The 22,492-nt window shown below is 40.4% G+C and overlaps 3 protein-coding genes across 3 annotated transcripts; 1 reads left to right on the top strand and 2 right to left on the bottom strand.

The window, feature by feature from the left end:
• Positions 1–25: 25 nt before the first annotated feature.
• On the bottom strand, positions 26–16,037 carry ankrd52a (ankyrin repeat domain 52a). Its single transcript, XM_057363450.1, has 28 exons — positions 15,874–16,037; positions 15,157–15,240; positions 14,875–14,953; positions 14,726–14,796; positions 14,420–14,620; positions 13,952–14,039; positions 13,463–13,605; positions 13,065–13,277; positions 12,883–12,961; positions 12,613–12,727; positions 12,020–12,102; positions 11,688–11,805; positions 11,332–11,400; positions 11,023–11,163; positions 10,419–10,481; positions 10,007–10,118; positions 9,835–9,906; positions 9,477–9,678; positions 9,311–9,398; positions 9,069–9,186; positions 8,776–8,995; positions 8,602–8,689; positions 8,371–8,457; positions 8,115–8,260; positions 7,608–7,690; positions 7,435–7,517; positions 7,257–7,348; positions 26–7,055 (listed from the first exon to the last, which is right to left on the bottom strand). The coding sequence occupies exons 1-28, from the start codon at positions 15,898–15,900 to the stop codon at positions 6,805–6,807; spliced, it is 3,216 nt and encodes a 1,071-aa protein (XP_057219433.1). The 5' UTR covers positions 15,901–16,037; the 3' UTR covers positions 26–6,804.
• Positions 16,038–16,857: 820 nt separating this feature from the next.
• taf8 (TAF8 RNA polymerase II, TATA box binding protein (TBP)-associated factor) lies at positions 16,858–19,775 on the top strand. Its single transcript, XM_057320101.1, has 8 exons — positions 16,858–17,060; positions 17,743–17,902; positions 18,043–18,141; positions 18,263–18,325; positions 18,462–18,586; positions 18,715–18,862; positions 18,989–19,131; positions 19,233–19,775. Exons 1-8 carry the CDS (start codon positions 17,013–17,015, stop codon positions 19,371–19,373), a joined length of 927 nt encoding a protein of 308 aa, XP_057176084.1. The 5' UTR covers positions 16,858–17,012; the 3' UTR covers positions 19,374–19,775.
• Positions 19,776–19,889: 114 nt separating this feature from the next.
• Positions 19,890–21,650, bottom strand: LOC130545542 (protein pitchfork-like). The gene is made up of 6 exons (XM_057320103.1): positions 21,605–21,650; positions 21,288–21,424; positions 21,011–21,109; positions 20,774–20,907; positions 20,406–20,520; positions 19,890–20,313 (listed from the first exon to the last, which is right to left on the bottom strand). The coding sequence occupies exons 1-6, from the start codon at positions 21,648–21,650 to the stop codon at positions 20,248–20,250; spliced, it is 597 nt and encodes a 198-aa protein (XP_057176086.1). The 3' UTR covers positions 19,890–20,247.
• Positions 21,651–22,492: the final 842 nt, after the last annotated feature.

The raw sequence follows: 22,492 nt of genomic DNA, 5'->3' as shown, positions 1-22,492 counted from the left end.
ATTGATTTGTGGCTTTTTGTTTGTAAAGATTACACCTCAGGATCATGTTTTTAAAGCCAGTGAGCATTTCATGTAAATGTTAACTGGCGGCGTAACGCGCATCGAATACTTGGCATGTCGAGTGGATCTAGGAAGCAGTGATACCAACCCTGTTTTTATCGAAGCCGCTGGGTTTAAACAGTGGAAACATTGCCACAGTGCTGAGTTTTTTGCTTTTCTTGTGTAACAGCAACGTTTGGAAAGTCTTATAGACGGTGGGTCGTAGTGAAACTGGATTCAAACACGGGACGTGGAAGGTCCATTTGATTAAAGCCAGTCCATTCAAAAATGGCCGAATCCTGCACACAACCAATTCACATTCAGTTTGACTGAAATAAGGCTCTCTCAGCACTGAAATCTGTTACGACTCAGTAATAAGAAGAGGGTGTTAACCTAAGGTGCCACATATTAAATTGCCAGGCCAAAATGAGCCACAGCCAACAAATCTTAAGAAACATACAATTGTCTCTCGATACTCGTATTGCTTGTTCTAGAATGAAATCAAGTGGCCATATCTACAGAGACAAACATTGGTCCTATGTTGTGAAATACTCGATTATTTATTTCTTCCCTCAGTGTGCTCCCTGTTTTTAAGGTTTAAATATGAAGTCATTGATTGCTTGAGGCCAAAATGAAGGACGTTGAAGTAAATTATTCTGGACTACACTACTGAAGAACACTAAAAGACGCCCGGTCTTGGGGAAACCAACAACTTTTAAACGGTACTTCTGTTTTGTACAATGACATTCAGAAGGAATGTTTGATAAGTTCCAAAATGTTTTTTTTATTACTTTTCAAATATATTACATGACAATGTTGGGGACTTTATGTTATTCAGACATCTGCAAAGCAAGAAAAAAAACATACCAATCTAAAGATCAACAACGAAACATTCTTTGGTACCGCATAGCATATGGCCCAAAGTTAAAATATTGTGTGGGGGGGAATTAAACCCTGAATAAGTCACTGGTGACAATGAAGATAAAAAAAATCTCTATTAAAAACGATTTGTATTTCTAGGCGATACACTTTCGTTTTGGTATTAATTTAAGCGGTCAGAGGTAAATGAACAGATTTAAACATCCCCCCACACACATACACAAAATACACTAAACGTGCCACAAAAGCAGACACTGACTTTGAATGGGGCTGGAAAACGCCACTGTCTGAACCCTCAGCCCATCAACCAACACGTACGCCATTTTTCCTGTACGCAAGTATCACTAAGGCTTGACACCTATCACAGTTTCCACAAAGTGGAAGTCCTTTGTACATTCCACAAGAAAGTGCCACTTCTGTAGGCAAAGCAGGAAGGAGTTGAAATTTGTACAATCCGAAAAAATAAATAACTAACACCCTGCTTAAAAAAAGATGGATAACGCAAAAGGGCATTTTCCTCCGTTAAGGATACTATGGCGCACAGAAAAGTTATTGCACTTCAGTCCATTTCAGGTGGATACGTTTGACGTCGATACAACATAGACAAAAAGGAGTCATGCCAACATTCTACACGACACTGGATTACAACTAATCTCCAATGCATTACCACACAAAAACGACACGGCACACGTCTACTTCACTAAAGAATTCACACTTTGTAAAACTAAATACGTTTTTTTTTCCATAAACTTCAAACAGGTCACTAGCTAGATTCGACAAAAAAAATCCGTTATTAATTCAATTTACAAATATTTATCTGCGGTGCTGCCGAATTCGATCTCGAGTTTGGCCGCTCGAAACGCAACTACACGGATGGCGGCTGGTTTTGAAATGTACAACAGTTGTTCAATCATAAGGCTCACTAAAGGTGTTGAATGGAAGACCATACCCTGTGGCATGTACTTGATAACAAAAGGCACAATCCCACATACTCGTCACAAAGTGTAGTACTTTAAAGAGATGAAGAAAAAAAAAATAGCAGCATGCCACGCAAAGCAGTCGTTTTCTCAACCAAAGCCAACAAGCAAGGTGTCGGATATACAGATGAACAGAAAATGAAACGCTTGGGCTATCTCCGGTGGCACTATGCAAATTAGCGAGATCAAAACGAAAATATTCCTGCATAGCTTTCGTCAAATATGAAAGGATGTGTTTTAAAGGGATCCCTACATGCCCTGTGAGATCAGCCATTCAGTCAGGCTCTGATGGTCTAACTAACTAGCCTTATGAAAACAAGCTGCCGATGAAAACGAAATGCAGCCGATTACATCATTCGCTAGTAGATTTATGATTAGAACAGTTAGTGCGTAGCAAGTAAAAAAACTCAACGGATCAGCAGAGTAAGCCGGGACATCATCTATGCAAACCTCTTGAAAAAATGTCTCCACATCGCAAGGCCTCAGGAACGCGATCTTAGGATTCCGGTTGCACGGAGCATGCGTAGCTAATATCACCTACTCGAAACTAACTTACCAGTGTATATAGCGCGACAGATATTAAGGACAGCTAGTTTATGAGGTAAGATTGCCACGTCGAGACAATGCAGACCAAACCGTCTTGAGGAATAACGTATAGCACAATCACTATTGTGCTCTTACCTTGTTAGAAAGATTTGCATTTATAAGACCGCAGATTTGTTTCTTGTAACTACCTAAATGCTGCATTCAAGACACTAAAATAAAACTGAGAGAAAATTTACATTGGCATATATAAAATAATTTTTCAACGGGCAACATTTATGTTCTGTGTCGAGGTCTCACCAAATCATTTACGGTGTTCATTTTGTAACAACCATTTTACATTTTATGCAGATTTTCGCTATAATCATTTGAATATTTTCTAGTGCAAAAAAATTTAATCCCACCAAAATGCCAACGTAGTCATAACTGTGAAGTCAACGTATATAACTGTGCTTCTTGTGAATCTCACCACATGAGATTCCAGGATAACAAAAGCTCTCAAGTGCTGCGTCTGCTGAACGATACAGTTTCCTTTTAAGGCAAAAAGTCGGGAGCTAGACGTAGGTTAATGAAACGGGTGTTTTGAGTATTGCCTTAAAATGGATGCGGATTCAAGTAGTAGGGACACGCTGGTCCTCTGAGGTAAATAGACATTCTATCAGCCATTAATACCTTTGTGAGAAATCAATTTGATAATACAAAACGCAAGGATGAGCGTACAAATAAGGACACTGAGATCAATTCATCTGCGCTACAGTTTATCTGCTTCCCAAAAAATTGTTGGTTACAATTATCAGATAACTCCAGTTTCATTCAGCTCGAACCGCCTGCAAATAACTGTAACCATTATATGTTGGTCATAACAGGCGATGAAAGCTGGCCCTTGAGAGCATGATGTGTAAAAAAACAAAAATTGTTAATCCAGAACGAAATGAGAAAAACTAAGTAAATGTTTTATTTAGGTAAATTTCAAATCTGCCCTCCAGGTAATAAAGATTTAAGGCTTTTTAAAATGTTCCACTGCGTATAAAGAAACTTTTATCCCGCAAATTTGCAATGAAGAGTACCGCAGACCACATGGAACAATGGTCAGAATATTATTTTTGAAGGAGCCGTTGACTGAATGACTCAAAACCGGCTTCGCTGCAACATCGATGGGCGGAGGGGAGCTCCATCTGTACAGCTCCGTTACAAACACACTGGCATTTTTTCATCTGATTGTGAACTTACTGGCATTTTACAATATTTGACATACTATGTGGATCTCCAAAAATATATATAATGGGCACAGTAGCTTATGTTCGTTTGGACTTGTTCTAATTTTGGTAATGGTCTTGGACGCACACACAAAAACCGAATCATTCATTCACATTTTTACAAACATCAAAATGAGAAAAAGGAAAAAGGTTATGGCACTAAATGATTGTGGGGGTCTCCCCACACCAGCTACACTTCACCCTAAAAACCTTTGTGACTAGTTCCCTTATTGTTCATACGTAAAACAGCAAATGCACCAACTCAGTCTTTTAAAGGTTCCAAAAGGGTTCGATTAGATAGAAAGTTTGTGTTGTTATTATTAAATCGCTAACTAACGCACACAACATCAGCACCAACACCGAAGCGAGCTGCTACTGTCACGGCATACATTCGACAAGACATTTCAACTACTTTAGTGCAATGCCAATAAGACATTACAAATGAGGAGTTAAAAACAAGTATGCTTTAATTGGTTCTGGCTGGATATGAATTACTATCGTGAATAAATAGAGAAAAATTAGCTCCGAGATACAATCAAAAGAAGCACTTTATCTTGCACTAAACTAAATGTGTTTTGAAAACTCATCGCAGGCTCCACGGGCACTTATTCCAACTAAATGTGGTATGACAAGCTAACTAAACGTATAAATATTCAGTTTTTTTGTACAACTATAAGCAGTGCTTACTGGCAGTGCAAATAACAAGCTCATCATCGACTTGCACTTTGTACCCTGTCCATCTACACACACACCAAAAACCTCCACCAAAGCGCAAATAACTACAGGAAAATCTAAACTTCCTCCACGAGGGATCTTCCCCCTCAGACGTGAATAACTAACAACTCAAAACACTGCGACATAACTAATCTAATCAGATTTTCACGCATGCACAATTGCACTCTTGCAAGTAGAGGTCAGATATTTGCCCATTTGCAGCTTGTGAACAGGTTTAAATATGCACAATATTTTTTCTTTATTTTAAATTATTGAATAACCAAGTGCTTTATATCAGGCCTGTGTGGATTAGAGTCTTGTGTAAACAGTCAAAAATAAAGAGGTCATTTCAGAATTTCTTTATGAGAAATCAGTATAAATGCACTCTCCACATGGCCTTCAAAACATCTTACCACAGCCTGTTTGTCTTCACACAATTATCAGTTACAATACTTCAAAGCTACTCTACCCACATCATTCAAATCCCTCTATACTGTAATGAAAGTAACAGTATTGGTATAATTGAGAACAAGTCCACGTTTTACGTCTTGAAATGGTTAGGATGGAGGATAGATTCTTTATAGCTCTTTATAATCTGGGAAATTTCGTTGATGCTTTTGCTCGAAAAGAAAATCTATGGTAAAATTAAAAGCCCTTTCAACTGATTGTCTCAATAGTGACTGAGCTTATATTGCCTGTTTGTGGTGCACAAACAAAGGGATGTTTCCAACACTCATTCACATGGTCTTATTTTGCGGTTTAGGTGAAACAACCTAATGGAAGCACAATCTTAACTTTAATCTACCTTTGGCAAGAAGGAAGCATTTCATAAAGAGGGGGTGCAGGGGTGAACAACTTGTGTCGGGTCTTTAATTTTGGATTTCGTTCCTAATAAAATGGCATTTCGATCAACTTTGGTCACACTCATGACTGCTCCCATCACCGTGATTTTAGAAAGGCCCAATGAGTCTAAATGCTGCAATTATTTTTTTGCATTCATATTTCAACTCCCTCAAGTTAGAAATAACAAGTGTGATCGGAGATATATATATATTGTTTTATATATATATATATATATATATATAGTCAATCTTCAAGAGAAATACTTAACATGCATGCACCATCTTGCGGGAGCAAATATGGTCCGTTTAACTCCGACCGGACCTTAAGCAGACCAAAAAGAAATTTAGTAGGCACTGTAAAAGCAGGTCCACACTAAAAATTACACCATCAAAAAAGCAAAACAGTAAATTCATAAAAAAAAGCCAAGCAGCAAATTTAATTCGAGATGTATTACGAGCCCCTGCCAACCCAAAAGTGAACCCCCCAAAAATTAAATAAAGATGGAGGTCCAAAGAGCTGTGTATGACAACTGCAGTCTCAACAATCTGTATCGATAAATGACATAATTTGTGCTTTCTATATTTCAATAGTGTAACATCTTCATAATTTCAGTGCCTGGCAGCATGACATTTATAACTTTACTTTCTTCTGCCAAACGACAAACAGTGATGTGGACTAGCAGACGCCTTCATTGTAAACCTAATACGACACATTCCAAACACCCTCCCTTTCCTCTGACAGTAAACATGCATTATATATCTGACCCCTCTAGTGGGAGGTCACTGGTCTTTTGGCTTAAGGTAGTATGGTTTTCCCTTATGTCAGAAATTATTCTGTTCGGTTGCTTTGTTGTTCCTGATCTGTGCTAAATCAGATTGCACCTCACATAAAAACCTCAAAATGTAAGAATCAAGTATGGGATGAAAAACTCTTGCACAAAAGTGGATGTCGCACACACACACACACACACACACACACACACACACACACACACACACACACACACGCACGCACGCACGCACGCACGCACGCACACACACAAGACCACTATCAAATACATGGTCCCGCCAATTCATGCAAATCGAGTGTAACCCGTTTAAATTGTTCCTAAGGGCAGGCTGTAAATTCCTACGGAAGGCCACAGCGTCACGCAAATAGGAGGCATGATACGGAAACCGTTCCATTATCACTGTTACCACGGAGCTGCATAATTCTAACATGAACCGAGTCAAATCAACCGAAACGAAGAAAAAAGGACTGAGTCACCAGTGGTGGATACTGGTTCAATCAGATGGCTTAGATTCAGCTTTTCCACTTATTAGAATCATACTGAATGGACAGCATTAAAAATGGGAGTCTGGGATGGGGCGGGGGGAATAAATATATAAATAAATAGCTAAATCCGTCCTCTCGTGTTTGCTCTCTAGCGAGACGTAAAGGAACGCTTCGATACTGGCACAGGAGAGATGTGTGGCTGTAATTGCATATAGGTTTATCTAGGTGTGTAGAGAGGACCGGAGTGACCGCGGGTTGTTTTAGCGAGTAAGGAAGCCTCACTCAGTCAAGCAGCCATCCAAGCCGATGGGAGCACCATGGCGATCTTTGCCGTAACCATGAAGAAGGCCTCCATTGGGCAGGGGGGGACAGGCGGCGGTGATGCCACAGTGCTTGAGCAGGTTGAGGCTGGGCGACGAGGGAGAGGATGAGGGGGGCGTGGAGGAGGAAGGCTTCATGGTCGAGAGAATGAGAGCGAGGCAGTCGGCGACAGCTTTGTTGGATGCGCAAGCCAGGGCTGGAGTATGACCTGCCAGATCAAACACACGGCAGAAATATTAGCATGAGAGGAACTTGATCAAACACATGTCATTTCTGCCACTAGATGGAGCTCTTTTTTTGTATTTTTCCTGTCCCACCATAAGATAAAAAAAACTCTTTAAATTTAAGATTTTACCATAAATTGGGTAACACTACACTGTGCAACTATTACCTGAATAACAAAACTCACCTTCCTCATCCACTGCCAGCACTGTAGCTCCACGATTCAGTAACGCCTGAACCACAGTAGCCAAACCATTCCTGGCGGCAATGTGGAGGGGCCTGAAACAGATGCCGCCCAAAAACTATATTTAACGCCTAATAAGATGATCGGTTTCAAGATGAAGGTTGAAGTGTGGAGAACTCACATCTGAAGCATACTGTTTGTTGCATTTATGAGGATGGGGTTGTGGATCTCCTTCAAGATCAGCATGGCACACATTTCATGAGCCTTAACACACACAAACAAGATTACTGATAATGTTCAACATGTCAGAGGAAGGTTGAAGATAAAGCTGGAATGTAGAACTAGTCTTGTTACCTTGCTGCAGGCCAGATGAAGGGCAGTGTTCTTGTTAACATCCAGGAGGGACAGATCAGCTTTGGCTCTGTGCAGCAGCAGGGCTGCCAAAGACAACCGAATATCTTCATTAACACCAAAAACGAATCGCATGTTTTAACACAAAGAGGTTCATTTGGGGGTTTCAATGCGTTTGTACTCAAAGTAGACTTTACATCTGCACTACTATATGTGTAAAGCATGCATGGCATAAATTTTACATATTGTCCGAAATTGTTTGTGCTTATTCGCACACAAAGCGCTAAGCTAGTGTTGTGAACATGCATTGACTGCCACTGTCAAATGGTGTATACATTTCCAAGGCTTGAGCATGTAATTTGCCACATGCCACATACGAGTGGGTATTTGAATGTATGGTCTAAAACTAAAATCGTTTTCTGTATTAAGTAAGTAGTGGTAGGCTAGTTTAGAAATGTCCGTGTCAAATGGTGTACATTTTTATAGTGCATGTACAACACCGGCTCTTACCCACGGCACCGCTTTGTCCATTGTCGGCGGCCACCATCAGTGCAGAACGTCCTGAGTGGTCCACGGCGTTGATGTCAGCTCCGTGCCGCAGAACCAGCTGCAGCCCAGCCACGTCCTCAGCGACCGCAGCCGCGTGAAGTGGGGTCCTGTCGGCGGAACGTGTGCAAGTTGCTTAATCACAGTAATCTGAAAGCAGTGTTAGCTAGCGGTTAACTGCTGTAATGTTTTTTTTTCGATTGGTAATTTTTGCACCAACCTTCCTTTGGCATCCCTGATGTTTACCAGCGAATTACAAACACTGGATTCCAACAGCAGCTCTGCAGAACCACCATGGCCATTAATTCTGCAATGAGATGACATATAGACATCAGTCATCGACAAAATGTTAAATACTCTTTTATTTGTAAGTTGCTTTGGATAAATGAATAAATGTAAATTGGGACAACACACATTTAAACTGGGAGGGGGAAATGTTTTTAACACTTACAGAGCACAGTGCAGTGGGGTGAAGGGGTTTCCCTCCTGGATACTACATGGTTTAAGTTCAAGTAAAACTTCCAAACAGTCTTCATGACCTGTGGGTTCACAAGACAAACATGTCACTTGTCTCAACAGCATTGTACATTTTTTGCTTAGTTTAACACGAACGTGCTTTTTTTACCGTGATAGGCTGCCCAGTGTGTGGGTGTGTAGCCGTGGCGGTCTGTGATTGAGTCCTGGGGATGGGCGTGGTCAGCAGCAGAAAGAAGATTGGAGAGAATATCAGCGTGGCCGCAAGAGGCAGCAAGATGGACCGCGGTTCGCCCCTGAACATCTCTGCTGAGGACCGAGACGCTGTGGGAGAGCAGGGCGGTTACACAGTCCTCCCGACCCATCACCGCCTAGAAAAACAGGCACGTTCAGACACCCATAGACATGAGGACCAATAAACATAATTCACGTTTGAGCTCTCACCCCTCTGTGTAAGGCTGTTCTTCCTCTCCTGTCTTTCACATCAGGGCATGCTCCTCGTTCCAACAGCACATGCACGCAGTCAGTGTGGCCCCCCAACACCGCCAGCATCAGTGGCGTTCTACAAAGAGAAAGAGATATTTTAGACAATTCTATCACTTCTAAATGGTGATGTAATACACTTCAGATACAGTTTTGATCATTTATCAACAGTGGTAGGGAAAATATTCTTAGCTCATACGTACTGTCCCTCCATATCGGTGACATTGACAAGATCGGCTCCACCTTCACTACAGAGCAGCATTCGCAGACATTCTGAATGGCCGTTGGCAGCTGAGCGATTAAAAAGTATAAGGTAACTCCCGTGCAAAGATCGTCACAAAGCAATTCACACAAACAAACTCTCAGTACCTGCCACGTGAAGCGGGCCCCATTTACTGCAGTGCTCTGCAAGCAGGCAGGATGCTGATTGGCTGAGCAGGAGTTCCACGCAGCGGCCATGTCCTCTTTGGGAGGCTAAATACAGCACAGAGCGGCCCGCCGGGTCACACGCATCCACACACGCTCCAGACTCTATTAACACGGTCAGGCATTCCCAGTGACCCGAATCCACCTGACAAGTGATGCAAAGCATGAGGGTCATTTTAAAACACTCTAATATCTTAATTTATCAACAACTGTTACTAGTTACAAGCATCTTAAAGAAAATTTTATTTCATGGCTATTAGAGGGTGCTGTTTTACATAAATTAAGCAGATCTTGTACTCACCGCCAAGTGTAGTGGGCTAACAAGCTCATTGCTCTCTTTCTCTTCCAGAGTGTTGAAGCACATTTCCAAAAGCTACAGAACCGTAACAATATAAGAGTGCATTTAGGCGTTTTTATGTTAATAAACATAACATTAATATACGACGGATGACAGTGTATAAGGTCATTCTCACCAGCTCCAGGTTCTGTTTGTTGCCGTGGGCTGCTGCGTAATGCACGGCACTGTATCCCTTAGTGTTGCACAGAGACGGATCGGCACCGTTATCCAACAAATGCTCCACACACCTGCAGAGACGATGGATTGTGTCAACGGTTTATGTAACAAATACATGTAAAGTAGGCAACATTTGTCAGAGGTCCGGACCCAAAAATAGCTTAAAGGGTGCAATGATGTGATTCAGTACAAGACAATCCGTACCCATGATTCAACTCTATAATGTCATACATTACACAAACATGTTTTCTTTTATTTCTTTTTTAATAATTATTACTATCATAACAATTTAAGTGACAACCTAGTGTGACATTCCTTTATGGTTAACCAATTATTTTTAATGTTTGCCCGAATTGTCACGGTGGACTTACAAGAAAGATTCTTTCCCCCTGTCCTCCTGGTTCTGAAGGGTGCTGGCATGGGCTCGGTCCGTTCTAAAGCAGACACACGGTATCAATTACAGTAAACATTGTTAAACCAAGGGGTTTACAGTAGGGGTGTAACGGTACGTGTATTCAATACATTTTATATTTTGAAAAGTTTTATATATTAGTGTTTAAATATTATATAGCATAATTAAAAACCTTTTTAAAATATCAAATGTATGTTTATTTGCAAACAGTTAGGTTTTATGCTTAAGTTATGCCATTAAAACAGTGACATCTGCTAACAGACACAATGCTTCGTTGTCACAGGAACATGCCAGCTGAAGATAATGAGGAAATTACGTCGCTTCCTTTGCCAAGTGCATTCCAAACATCTACATAAATGGCACGTAAATGCCCCGTTCACTCCAAAGTCTAAACTCCGAGGGCTCTGCCCTTCGAAGGGAGTAGGGCATAGGAATGATGCCTCCTTTCGGAATTTTCCCCCGTGATGGTTCGGTACGAATTCGCGTACCGTTACACCCCTAGATTACAGTAATATTACTGCCATAAAGCTATGTGGGTGTGTGGGAGTGCATGAGTGTTTTACCTGCAGAACGCAGTGGATGCTGCTGCATAGTGTAGAGGTGTACAGCCAGAACGGTCCCGCTCGTTGACCTCTGACCCCGCTCCCACCAGCACGACCACACACTGATACCTTTCATTAGCAGCCGCATAGTGCAAAGGTGTCCTGATGAGGAGATACAGCACATGTTTGGGTCATAATTTTAACCCGAATCAATAGAAAAAAAACATTGTCTGGTTTTAGGCTGCAATATGTTTCTAACAGCCTCAGTGAGATTCACTCACACGGTCTCCCCAACATCTCATTATTTCAATAAAGCGAGAAGACTCATACCTCCCAAACTTGTCCTTTTTACTCATGTCGGCTCCACTGCTCAAGAGCAGATTAAGACATTCAACGTTTCTGAGTGGGGAAAAATATTGTTAAAAAAATAACAGACTAAAAATAGCTATAACTTGACTGAGTCACGTTTCTCGGCGGCAAGAATCAAACTCAAACACAACAGCCAGTTTACACACATTACGGCATCAACACCATAAAACTATGTCCAAAACATCTTTATCACCAAATGTTTTTTCTTATGGAAACTGATAACCACAGGGCTCAAAGTTTCCATCTTATGGACATGTGGCATAAAATGGGACAGTGTCCCTTTAAATAGCCTATTCTAAGTAGAGCTCCTGTCTCACCCTCCAGAGGCAGCAGCGTGTAGACAGGTCCTCCCAAAGTTGTCTGGGGTGTTGATGTCAAACCCGGCTGAGAGCACGTGCTCTTTACTCATCGACAACACAATGCTGTACAGCTGACCTACAAGAGACACACACACACTGGTTCTAATCGAACACTAACAAAAAAGTAATAAAGTATTCACGGTATTACTATTTGTTACTGACACAGATGTTCTTTTAAGGGACTGTAAATGAAAGACTGAAAGGACATTGCATCCAAAAGCAGACATTATGCCCGATTTTTCAGTCCTCTCTGCAACTGGTCATTTAGAAGATAGAAACAGTGTGTGTACCTGAGGAAAGTAGCTTACGACAACAGTCAGAGGACCCGTAAAGGACAGCTAAGTGTAGAGGGAACATTCCATGAATCCCTTGCCTGTGGGAAAGCAAAAAGCCGTTATTTTACTACTAACACTATCAGAAGACAAAATGCAAACTGATTTAAGATTACAATCAGCTTCCTTGTAAATGCAAATCTTTCATCTTGTTTATACACGTGCCGCCTGTAATCCAACTCACTTTAAGGGCCATTGCACTGAATGCGCTTTGGGTGATTTACATGTTGAGGGTTTTGAGAATGACAGATAAAATATACGGCCGATATGTGGTGTGGGTGTGTCCAGCTTAATGCAAAAAAGTATGCAAATAGGAAACAACATCCAATGACAGTCAAAACACTGGAGAACACAGGATCTACAAAATCTTGCTAATAACCTCATACCTCAAAAAGATATTGCCAGTTTTCCTGCCCAACAATAATATACGGGCATGACTAACATCTCAGTGAAAAATTGCTGATGGCGATATGAAAATGAAGATTCCACACACGCACACACGCGCACACACGCACACACACACACAAACACAAACACAGAGAGTACTGTACCTGGCTGTGTCAGCCCCGTTTGTCATTAAAGTACTGATAAGCAGCTCATGGCCGTACTTAGCAGCAACATGAAGAGGAGTATTGCCATATCTGTCCACACAATCTATCTCCCCACCTGCACAGAGAACACACAAAACATTCATGAATTCAGCACGCAGTGTTATCCAATGTGACTTGCATTGTATTATACTTCATTTATCAGTGCATCGCAATCCAACCACATAAGAAACACGATAAGGATTGGAAAAGGATAGCGGGACGAGAACTGACCGTTCTGAATGAGAATTTGAGAGCGAGTGAAACGTCCATGAATTGCTGCCATGTGCAAAGGACTTTTCCCTTCTTTACTCTGGAGAGAGAAGAAATACATAAAGAATCACATGCAACTTGTGCGTTATTCTCTACTATTCCGAAAATGTCAATCTGAGCATTCTCATGACTCAACAGCATACCTGCATGTTGACATCAGCACCGTTATTAACCAGCAGCTCTAGGCAGAGCGCTCCGTTAGTGGACACCGCAGCCAGGTGCAGGGGAGTGTAGCCACGGTGGTTGGGCTGGTTGACGTTGGCCCCGCGATTGACCAGCTCGTTGGCTACGGCCTCCTGTCCCGTGTAGCAGGCCACATGGAGAGCAGTGTTTCCGAAAGCATTAGGCTCATCAATCTAAAATGGTGCCAAAAATAAATATATATTAAAATAATGATTTATTGGTCCAAATGGGTCTGAAATGCTTTCACACCGACCCCATTTGGGCCCTCATAGTCAGGCCTGCTATAAACACATCACAATTCCAATAACCAAAACATGAATCATTTTAGATTAAAGTGGTACCATAGAGGGGTTCTAACCTCAGTTCCATTACGTAACAGGTACTTGACCACGTCAACATGGCCACTGGCAGCAGCTGCGTGGAGAGGGGTGTATCCCCGCTTATCCCTACAGCTCTTATCTGAGCCCTGAGACACCAGCAGCTTAACCACCTCCAGATGTCCTGAAGACACACAAACAGGTTAGCCACCATCCAATACGTTAACAGGATGAAAAAACAAAGTACTACAGGACAATTTGGGCTACAATACACACAGTCTTTGGCCATCTGCGCCAAGAAAATAACATATGTTTTCAAAAACTCGGAATGTAATTGAGACTTATTCAGTTCAAACATATTATCTTATCGCATATCCTGCAGCCCTAACCATTGCACTCAATGTAACTTCTTATCCCGCCCCCTTTAATCTGATTGGTCCACGGCAACACTTTAAAAAGAACACATCCTGTGAAACTATCCCCTTGTAGTGTACTAGGCACCCTTCAGGTAGATCCCAGTATGAACTCACCGAGGTACGCAGCCCAGTGAATAGGCTGCCTGTCCTTTTTGTCACTGGCACTCAGATTGGCTCCCTTGTTCAGCAGCAATTTAACCATCTAGTGTGCAGGAGACACATAGCAACATTGCATCTATTTATTAAAACCATCTGGATATTGCAGGTTTGTGAAACCCACAGCACTATTTAAACCCATATGCATAATAAAGCCTGAAGATTCAATTTGGTCAGATTCACTGTACATCAACAAACATACACAATTATGTGACAACGCCATGCTGAAAAGCTTCCATAACATCTACAATAACACTATTTGAAATGGAAGCTTGACATCAGCTCTGACAGTAATTTGCACTTCTCCAGGATTGTGGAGTGTTTAAATAAAGATGTTAAGGGCTGAAGTTGTCCACGCACTCTTTTAAACAGGGCCATTTATTCGCCAGAACGCATTAGATGACTAATGCCACCCTAGAGCCCTACCTCCTGGTATCCACTCAGAGCAGCGTGATGCAGGGGCGCTCTGCCCGTCCGGTCCGCCATGTTCAGGCTGGTCACGTGGGGCAGCAGAGCCTCGACGCAACGTGTGGCTCGATTGGCCGCAGCAATGTGCAGCGGCGTCTGCCAGAACTTGTCCCGTACCGTCACGTCTGCTCCCTTTCTAAGCAGCAGCCCCACAGCCCTCTGAGAAAAAGCAATATTTGAATCACTGTATGAAATTGTTAAAATGGTATGAATAAGCTATAAGCTGCTACTCAGGCACATAAATCATACGCTCTGTTTGTTTACCTCGTTTCTGGAAGCAGATGCTCTGTGTAATGGCGTTAGCCACACGTGGTCCTTTGCATTGACATTTGCACCTTAAAAATGAAAGAAACAGAAGACATTTCAGAAAGGCGGGGTAATAAAATAAGACTGCATGTTGTTTATCTTCATACCTGCACTAATGAGAAGCTCCATTATTTGAACGTCTCCCAGCCAGGCAGCAGCATGAAGAGGTGTGCGACGCTCTTGGTCCTGATGAAAGAGAGGAAAAAAATAAAATGTGAACCGATTTTTTCTTCCTTTCCAGACTGATGATTATAACAGACCCACAGAGCCCATGTGTGCAGTCTGGACAACCTGTCCATTTGTACCGATTTGTGATGGCATAATGCATGCAGATGAGATGACACACACTCAATTCATATTCACAGCAATATATGACGTTCAAAACGTACCAGTGCATTGACTTCATCTTTCTTGTGCAAAAACAACTTCACTTCATCTAAATTCCGGTTAAATATGGCCTGGACCAGAGGCGACTGGAGGAAGAAGGATTAGATGTTATGATACTGTGACAATAATAACAAACATGTTCAGATAATAGTACATAATTAAAATGTTTGCTGTTAATGTGTAAATTCTGAGTCTTTGGCATTTGATCGTAAAATGGATATCAAATAAACTGATCTGAAAATAAACCGAAAGTGTTACTAACCAGCTGCAACACAACATTTGTTAATGGATCTTCGTAAATGGACTAAATATATTGTGCAATCATATAATTTAAATATGTTTCTCAATCAGGATATTTGCGTAAAATAGGTTAACTAAAAGGTGCATTTTAACAACATACAATGGATATGTTCTTATGCGGATGGCTGACACCCATGACATTAGGCTAGTTGGCTGGCTAACGTCTGGGCGTGAAAAATGGACATTTATCATTTTAAACTCATTTCTAGTAACCCGATCGTAATTGTAAAGCAAAACATTACGTTTATAACTAAATACATGATAAAAATCCAGGTTTTATGTCAGATCTGCTAGGGAATAGGGATAAGCAATCGTCAGGTTGCTAGCTAATGTACGTTATCAGGCTCTGCATACAACCGCAGAGAACGAACACCAAATTAATTGATCTACGCGACACATTGAGAGTTAACGTCTCTCACCTGGTCTGCGATATTGAGTACCCCCATCTCCCTGTGTCAGTCGGGCCGAAAGTCCCTCATCAGTAAAGAATCGAGGCCAAAAACCCAAAACAACCAGTGATGCGATTGCAGACGTGATGAGCGAGTCTTTAGCTGGTGAGGCAGTTGAAAATAGCGACAGCGTGATGGCTGCCTGCTGCACCAACTTTCAAAATAAAAGCCAGGGAAACTGCGATTATTGCATCCAAATGCAATGATTTAGCTACTCCACAATATTTATAAAATAAAATACCTTAGGCCAAGACAGAGCATCACCGTGGACAGCTGAACAGTTTTTCAAATGGCGTACTTCTTTATTTCTGTTTTTTATTAATTCAGGCAATGAAATGCTAAATTACTAAAATTACATAAAATGATTTGACCTCAATGCAATATGTATATAACATTAACACGCTAATTAAAATTATATTCACATTTAATATCAGACGTCTTGTGTGCCAGCACAGCAATTGCAAATTGTAAAAGATGAAATAAAACCACTAATTTGTTTGAGTGTAATTATAACACAATAAAACAAAACCAAATCAAAAGTCTGATTTGTATGGAGCTTGGTCATCTTATACATTTAAATCAAGAGGTCAGTAAAAACAATAGTTTAGAAACTGAAACAGTTGAGCATATTTTATTTTATCTACAGTGTAGAGCATACTGTAAAGAGAGACAGATTCTGGAAACAAAGTTACAGACAGAAGGCACAGATAACACGTCTTTAAAGCTAATATTAGGTATAAAAAATTCAGAAGAATGATAATAAGTTATATAATAGAACAGGAAATTTCATGAGAATATAAGTTGTTTTGTTTTATTTTTCCCCATTCTCACTTCACACTCCATTTCAGTTGGTGGCGGTAATGCACCAAATGTTGGCTTGCCCACCGCCAATAAACGTTTCAAGAAGAAGAAGAAGAAGAACAATAGTTTCGTTTATCTTAGACTTTTATTTTGGAGATACACACGGTAAAAGCAATCTTCCGGTGGCCCTGTTGAAGATATTATTGGGTTGCCATTTTTACTCAACATTACAACACAAATATGATTCACTAGACACAATGTCTTTATTTGCGAACGCTAAACACCAGAAGAAAAATCGCTAGATAGAAATGGCAGACTCTGCAGTGATGGGAAGCGGCTCTTTAAACTCTGGAAACGTAAATATCATTTTGAATTTCTCTTGTCTGCAGCCTGTTAGCTTAGCTAACGTTAATCAACATCGACTTTTTGAGTAACGTTAGTTTAATCTTAGGGTACGTTCAAAGGCAAATTTAGGAACCGATCCATTTAAAACAATCTAATGTATTTGTTGTTTGATGTAAAAAAACGCCCTGACCCGTAAGTTACAGTAACAGTACGGTAACGTTATCTTTCAGCACAAAGGCTGTGTTTCAAAACCTAGTAACGTTAGCTGCCTTTCTAGACAGCATTTCTAGACACACCCCAAATCGTTAGAAACCTAACTTTAGTTTTCTGCTGAAATGTCTAATATCTAATAGTCTATCTAATCTAATAGTTGTCATAACGGATACAATTATGAAGCATCATCTGTATACTATGGCAACCATAACAAAGTTCCTTTATGTAGTGTGTTTTTTTTTTACTTATTCCAGTATGATTTAATAGTATTCTATTTAATTCCTTTGGCCAGATAACATCCCACCCATAGAACCCAACAAATGACCAGTAGAGCCCATTATGGTCTCCATTAAAAACCAATACAATTCCCATTGTTTAGTTTCATTCACTGGGTTTTGAGCCAACCACATCACTTAGTATAGTGTCAGAACAGTAACCCTTCTGATCTCCATGTTTTTATCTCTGTTTTATTGCTTTTAGCGCTCGGCGGCCAGTAAGACCAGCACAAGTCCTTCGGAGAACTACCAGCTAGCCCGGCGGCGTACACTGCAGGTGGTGATTAGCTCTCTGCTTACAGAGTGTGGCTTTGAGAGTGCTGAGAAGGCTGCAGTCGAGACCCTCACTGAGATGATGCAGAGCTGTGAGTACATACACACTCCATGTCTACCCTTTGCATGTACCACCTATAATATTTTCTTGCATTAAATCAACCATACAGCCTGTCTTTGCTGTACCACTATGACTTTATACAGTACTAACAGTATGATTTACTTTTGTCAGATATATCTGAGGTTGGACGTTGCGCAAGGGCGAACTGTGAACACACTGCTAGGAGTACTCCTACACTCTCGGATGTGGTCATCACACTGGTCGAAATGGGTTAGTTGCTTTTTCAATAATAAATATAGCTACTTATCTTAGGGAGTATACATATTTCACTTATTTTCCATGTGGTTGAATCGTAATTTATTGCTTGATCTATTTTTTTTTCACATCCTAGGTTTCAATGTAGATACTCTTCCAGCATATGCCAAGAGATCTCAAAGGATGGTCATAACTGCACGTAGGTATCCTGCTGGGGCAGTCTGAAACCTTTCTGCCGTAGTTTATGCTACATTTTTACATATGTATGCAATTTATTTGTTTCTTAGTGTAACATTTCCATCAGTTTTTAATGTAACACTTAACCTTCCTTACAGCCCCGGTAACAAATGCCTCCGTGGTACCGAAAGCCCTCATGACTGGTCAGAAGCGCACTCACCCTCCACACATCCCAAGCCACTTCCCAGAATTCCCAGATCCTCATACTTACATCAAAACGCCAGTGAGTTGCGGTTTACTTGTTTTGGCGCTATTTATTATTAATATTATTCTCAGATGATTAATGATACATTGTTTGGTGAGCTGTATTGTGTGGGGTGTTCATTTAAAACTTTCCATTTTTTGTTTTAGACCTTTCGAGAGCCTGTGTCAGATTACCAAGTGGTGAGAGAGAAGGCAGCCTCACAGAGGAGAGATGTGGAACGTGCTCTCACACGCTTCATGGCCAAGACCGGAGAGACTCAGAGCCTTTTTAAGGATGACATCAGTGCCTTCCCCTGTGAGTTTCAAATCCTATGTTCTAGACTACTCCATTTCTTGACTAATTGGTCTTAAGGATGTCTTTATTCACCTGTCATTCACCATCATACGTTTTTCTGTGTGTGATGTATTTCTATTTGTTTAGTGATCGCTGCGCGGCCAAATTCCATCCCGTACCTGAGCGCCCTGCTGCCCTCTGAACTAGAGCTTCAGATGCTGGAAGAAACCGATTCATCCGAACAGGACGATCAGACGGACACAGAGAACAATCCCAACAACATGATTCAGGCAAGCTAGAACCTTTTCTTTCAGATTGTCTATATTTATTTTCCGCAACATCTATGCTTTCCCTTTTCCCTTGCTATTTTTTTATAACATTTTTTGTTCAGGATGATCAAGGTGCAGATAAAGAGAATGCAGTTCTGCCACCTGGTGGTGGTGTGCCTGCAGGGAAGCCCAGTGAGGAAAATATGATTGACAACCCTTATCTACGACCAGTCAAGAAGCCGAAAGTGAGACGGAAAAAATGAAAATAGCGATATTGACTCAGCTGTTTGAATAAGTTATGGTGATGAATAATGACTTTTTAGCACTTGCTAATGACATTTTGAGGAGCCAGTCCTGAAACGACTCCAATTTGGAAACGGTGTCTCAGCGCAGTGCTTCAGCTTTGGTCAACCAAGTTACTGTCATTTGATTCCTATGGAATGACAGACTGAACAAAAATATTACAAAATACAGTTTTCAAAAACAGTATCACACTTTACAATTTACATCCAAAACCTAGCTATTTACATTTTAAATGTAAAAAAAAACAAAGTTTTAGTTTTTACAATTCGCAAAGGCATCACGTGTCATTCTCTATTGATTTCGATGTACTGTATGTTACTTTGGATGATGGTAATAAATGTCTTTCTATTGTTTGGCATGAAGATATTGTCACAAAAGCACATTTTTAAAATATAGCAAACATAGGAGGCTTTGACAAACAGCTTTGATAAAAATGTGTTCTTTCGCTCACTCTTCAGCCTGGTCTTATGAGAATTTGCAACTATTTTACGAGCTTATTTGTATGAATTATTGAATCCTGCAATAATGCACCATTAGTAGAAAAAGCAATACTGAAGCCCCACCCCTAAATCTAAAGGAAATCGTACTAAAACATACAAATAAGATTGTACAAATTAGACACCATGTAAAATAGATTGTGTTGCACTGAAAGTTGACAAATGGAAGGCATATAATTAGGACACTTAAAAAAAGCGGTTTTATACCCAGTAATATTTAATGGAAACGGCAAACAAGCAGGGAAAAGCTTATCGCTTACATGTTTAATGAGAATATAGATTCTTAGATTGTGTAGTAGCTTTAGCATTTTTTGTGATAGTAAATCATTTTACTTGTTCAGTAGTACAGGCGTAGATATGCGACCCTGTTCTGCTGTTTCCGAAAGTCTCTGTCGCTCAAGAGCTGCATTGATACAAACACAAACAAAAGGGAATCTATGTCAGCAAATGAAAATGTATTTTGTTCACTATTCTGTTCTGTAAATGTTTTTGTACCTCTGTCCGTAGTGCCTTTCTTTCCAGCATGGGCACTCTTGACCAATCTGTAGAGCTGAATTTCATAGGCCAAGACACCTTGTTTTGGATGATTTCGTGTGCATATGCCCCTGGACTTAAAATAAGATGTACAGTTGGAGACCATTTAGGATCGTAATTATGTTAACCATACACAAAATGCTCTTTAGAACATACTTATATCCTGCTGGGATGAGATAAGATAAGACCGTCAGAGTGTAAATTGTCATAATGCATTTTTGAAATTTCTATTTTTCACATGCTTCACTAACCCTTTTAAGACATTCAGAAGTCAAACAGTATGTTTAAAACTGAATTAAATGTCTACTAGGATCGTTTCAGGAATTTACCCAGGACTGGAGTCCGTCATTGAGAGTTTGTCCATGAACCTTGGTGTGGAGCTGTTAAAGGGTGCTTTGCCAGGAGAGCACACAGAAAGCCGAGACCAATCCTGCTGGTATTTCTGTGGTGAAGGTGTGGTCATCTACAAAAACAGGTGGTAGGGTTTTTATAAATATTAATTGCTAGCTATATTATTATTAATATATGAAAATAAATTATTGTGATGAAAGAAATATAGGAACCACCTTAACAGGGGGCAAAAAACGTAGAGCAGTACGGCCTGCTAAGACATATCCCCTTTTACTCTCAGGTTTATGTTGTAGATCATATACAAGACTTCCCACCTGTAAATGTTAAAATACAGACCATGCTCTTTATACTTAGTTGGCACCAACACAACTTATGATTGTTTTAGGTGCACTTTACATTTCATTGGACTGCAAACTTCACAAAGAAGCTGAACTGATGAATAACACGATCTATACATTTATGTAAGATTGCTCAGGCGTCGCTCATACTCACGGTGTGATTGTCGTAACATCCGGGTCCTAGTTCCGTAGAGCCGCGCTGCGCGTGCAGTTCATTGCCCAAGCGATCATGGGCAAAGTGCGTTGGAAACATGAGACGCTTTTGACAGCTCCCAAACGCGACCCTCGGAGCTCGAAAGTGGATTCAAAACAAGTGTAAATAAAACATACAAAGTGCATTTCAGATAAAAAAGATGATTTAGGATAATAAGATTAAAACAGCATTTTAGTAAAAAGACTTAAATAGCATTCTATGTCTGTTTCGTATGCTGCTCGGTGGGTGATGGAAAATTTTGAGGATGTATAGCCTACCTGTGCTCCGTGTCGCCATAGCTTTCTGATGTTTACTAGTAACCATGGTAACCAGCTACAAATAAACCCTGGTTATGTGGACCAAACGAAGTTGCGTTTTTACATATGATTTTACTGTATCAAACTTTTTTTGTTTTGCGGATAGTGCATGTGTGAAGAAGGGAGTTTTAAATATTAGTCAGGGTTTAATTTAAATGATATTTAGGCTATTGATGTAAGTAAGAACAGTTATCAAAAGATGGGGCCTTATGTGTGGCAACATAGAACATTAGTGGTTATGGAGAGTGGTCCCCAATCATCTGATCACTTTAAGTTAAATTTATTCATTACAAATACAGTGTTGTGTTTAAATAGAATAGATGATGCTGTATGTTTTCTCAGATCTAAGTCTACTGCTTTTTTCTATAAGGCAACAACTGTAAGGGTGCATTCCTAACAATTAACCTAAAGGTATGGACCATCAGGGCAATGGTGTTCCTTCAAGGTCTTAATTTTTGTTCAATATTTCAGTTATGAACAGTGGTGATGATGATGATATAAAGATAAATACTCATTTCACGCCTTGAAAAAACACAATAATACATTTATCAAAATGACACGAAGCTGTCTGTTTTGTCACAATGCCATGCTATTAAACAGTACAATTAAACTGACACCATTTAGCTAGAGAACCTATTAGAAAGGTGGAGCTGTTAAAACCTCTCTTTTGTTTCTGTCTTGTTTCCATGTGCGTGTCTGGCTGAAAACAAGAACCCTAAGGCAAACAAATACACAGAATTTGCATCATCTTAAAGCGACAACGAGCAACTTCTGCTCACTGTTGCCCCACGTGGATGATAAACAGAATTGTCTGTTTACAGTGTCGTAAAAACTGTTGCAAAGATTTCC

The sequence above is a fragment of the Triplophysa rosa genome, linkage group LG21 (genome assembly GCF_024868665.1).
Source record: "Triplophysa rosa linkage group LG21, Trosa_1v2, whole genome shotgun sequence".
NCBI lineage: Eukaryota > Metazoa > Chordata > Actinopteri > Cypriniformes > Nemacheilidae > Triplophysa > Triplophysa rosa.
This window is presented reverse-complemented; position numbering and strand designations above follow the sequence as displayed.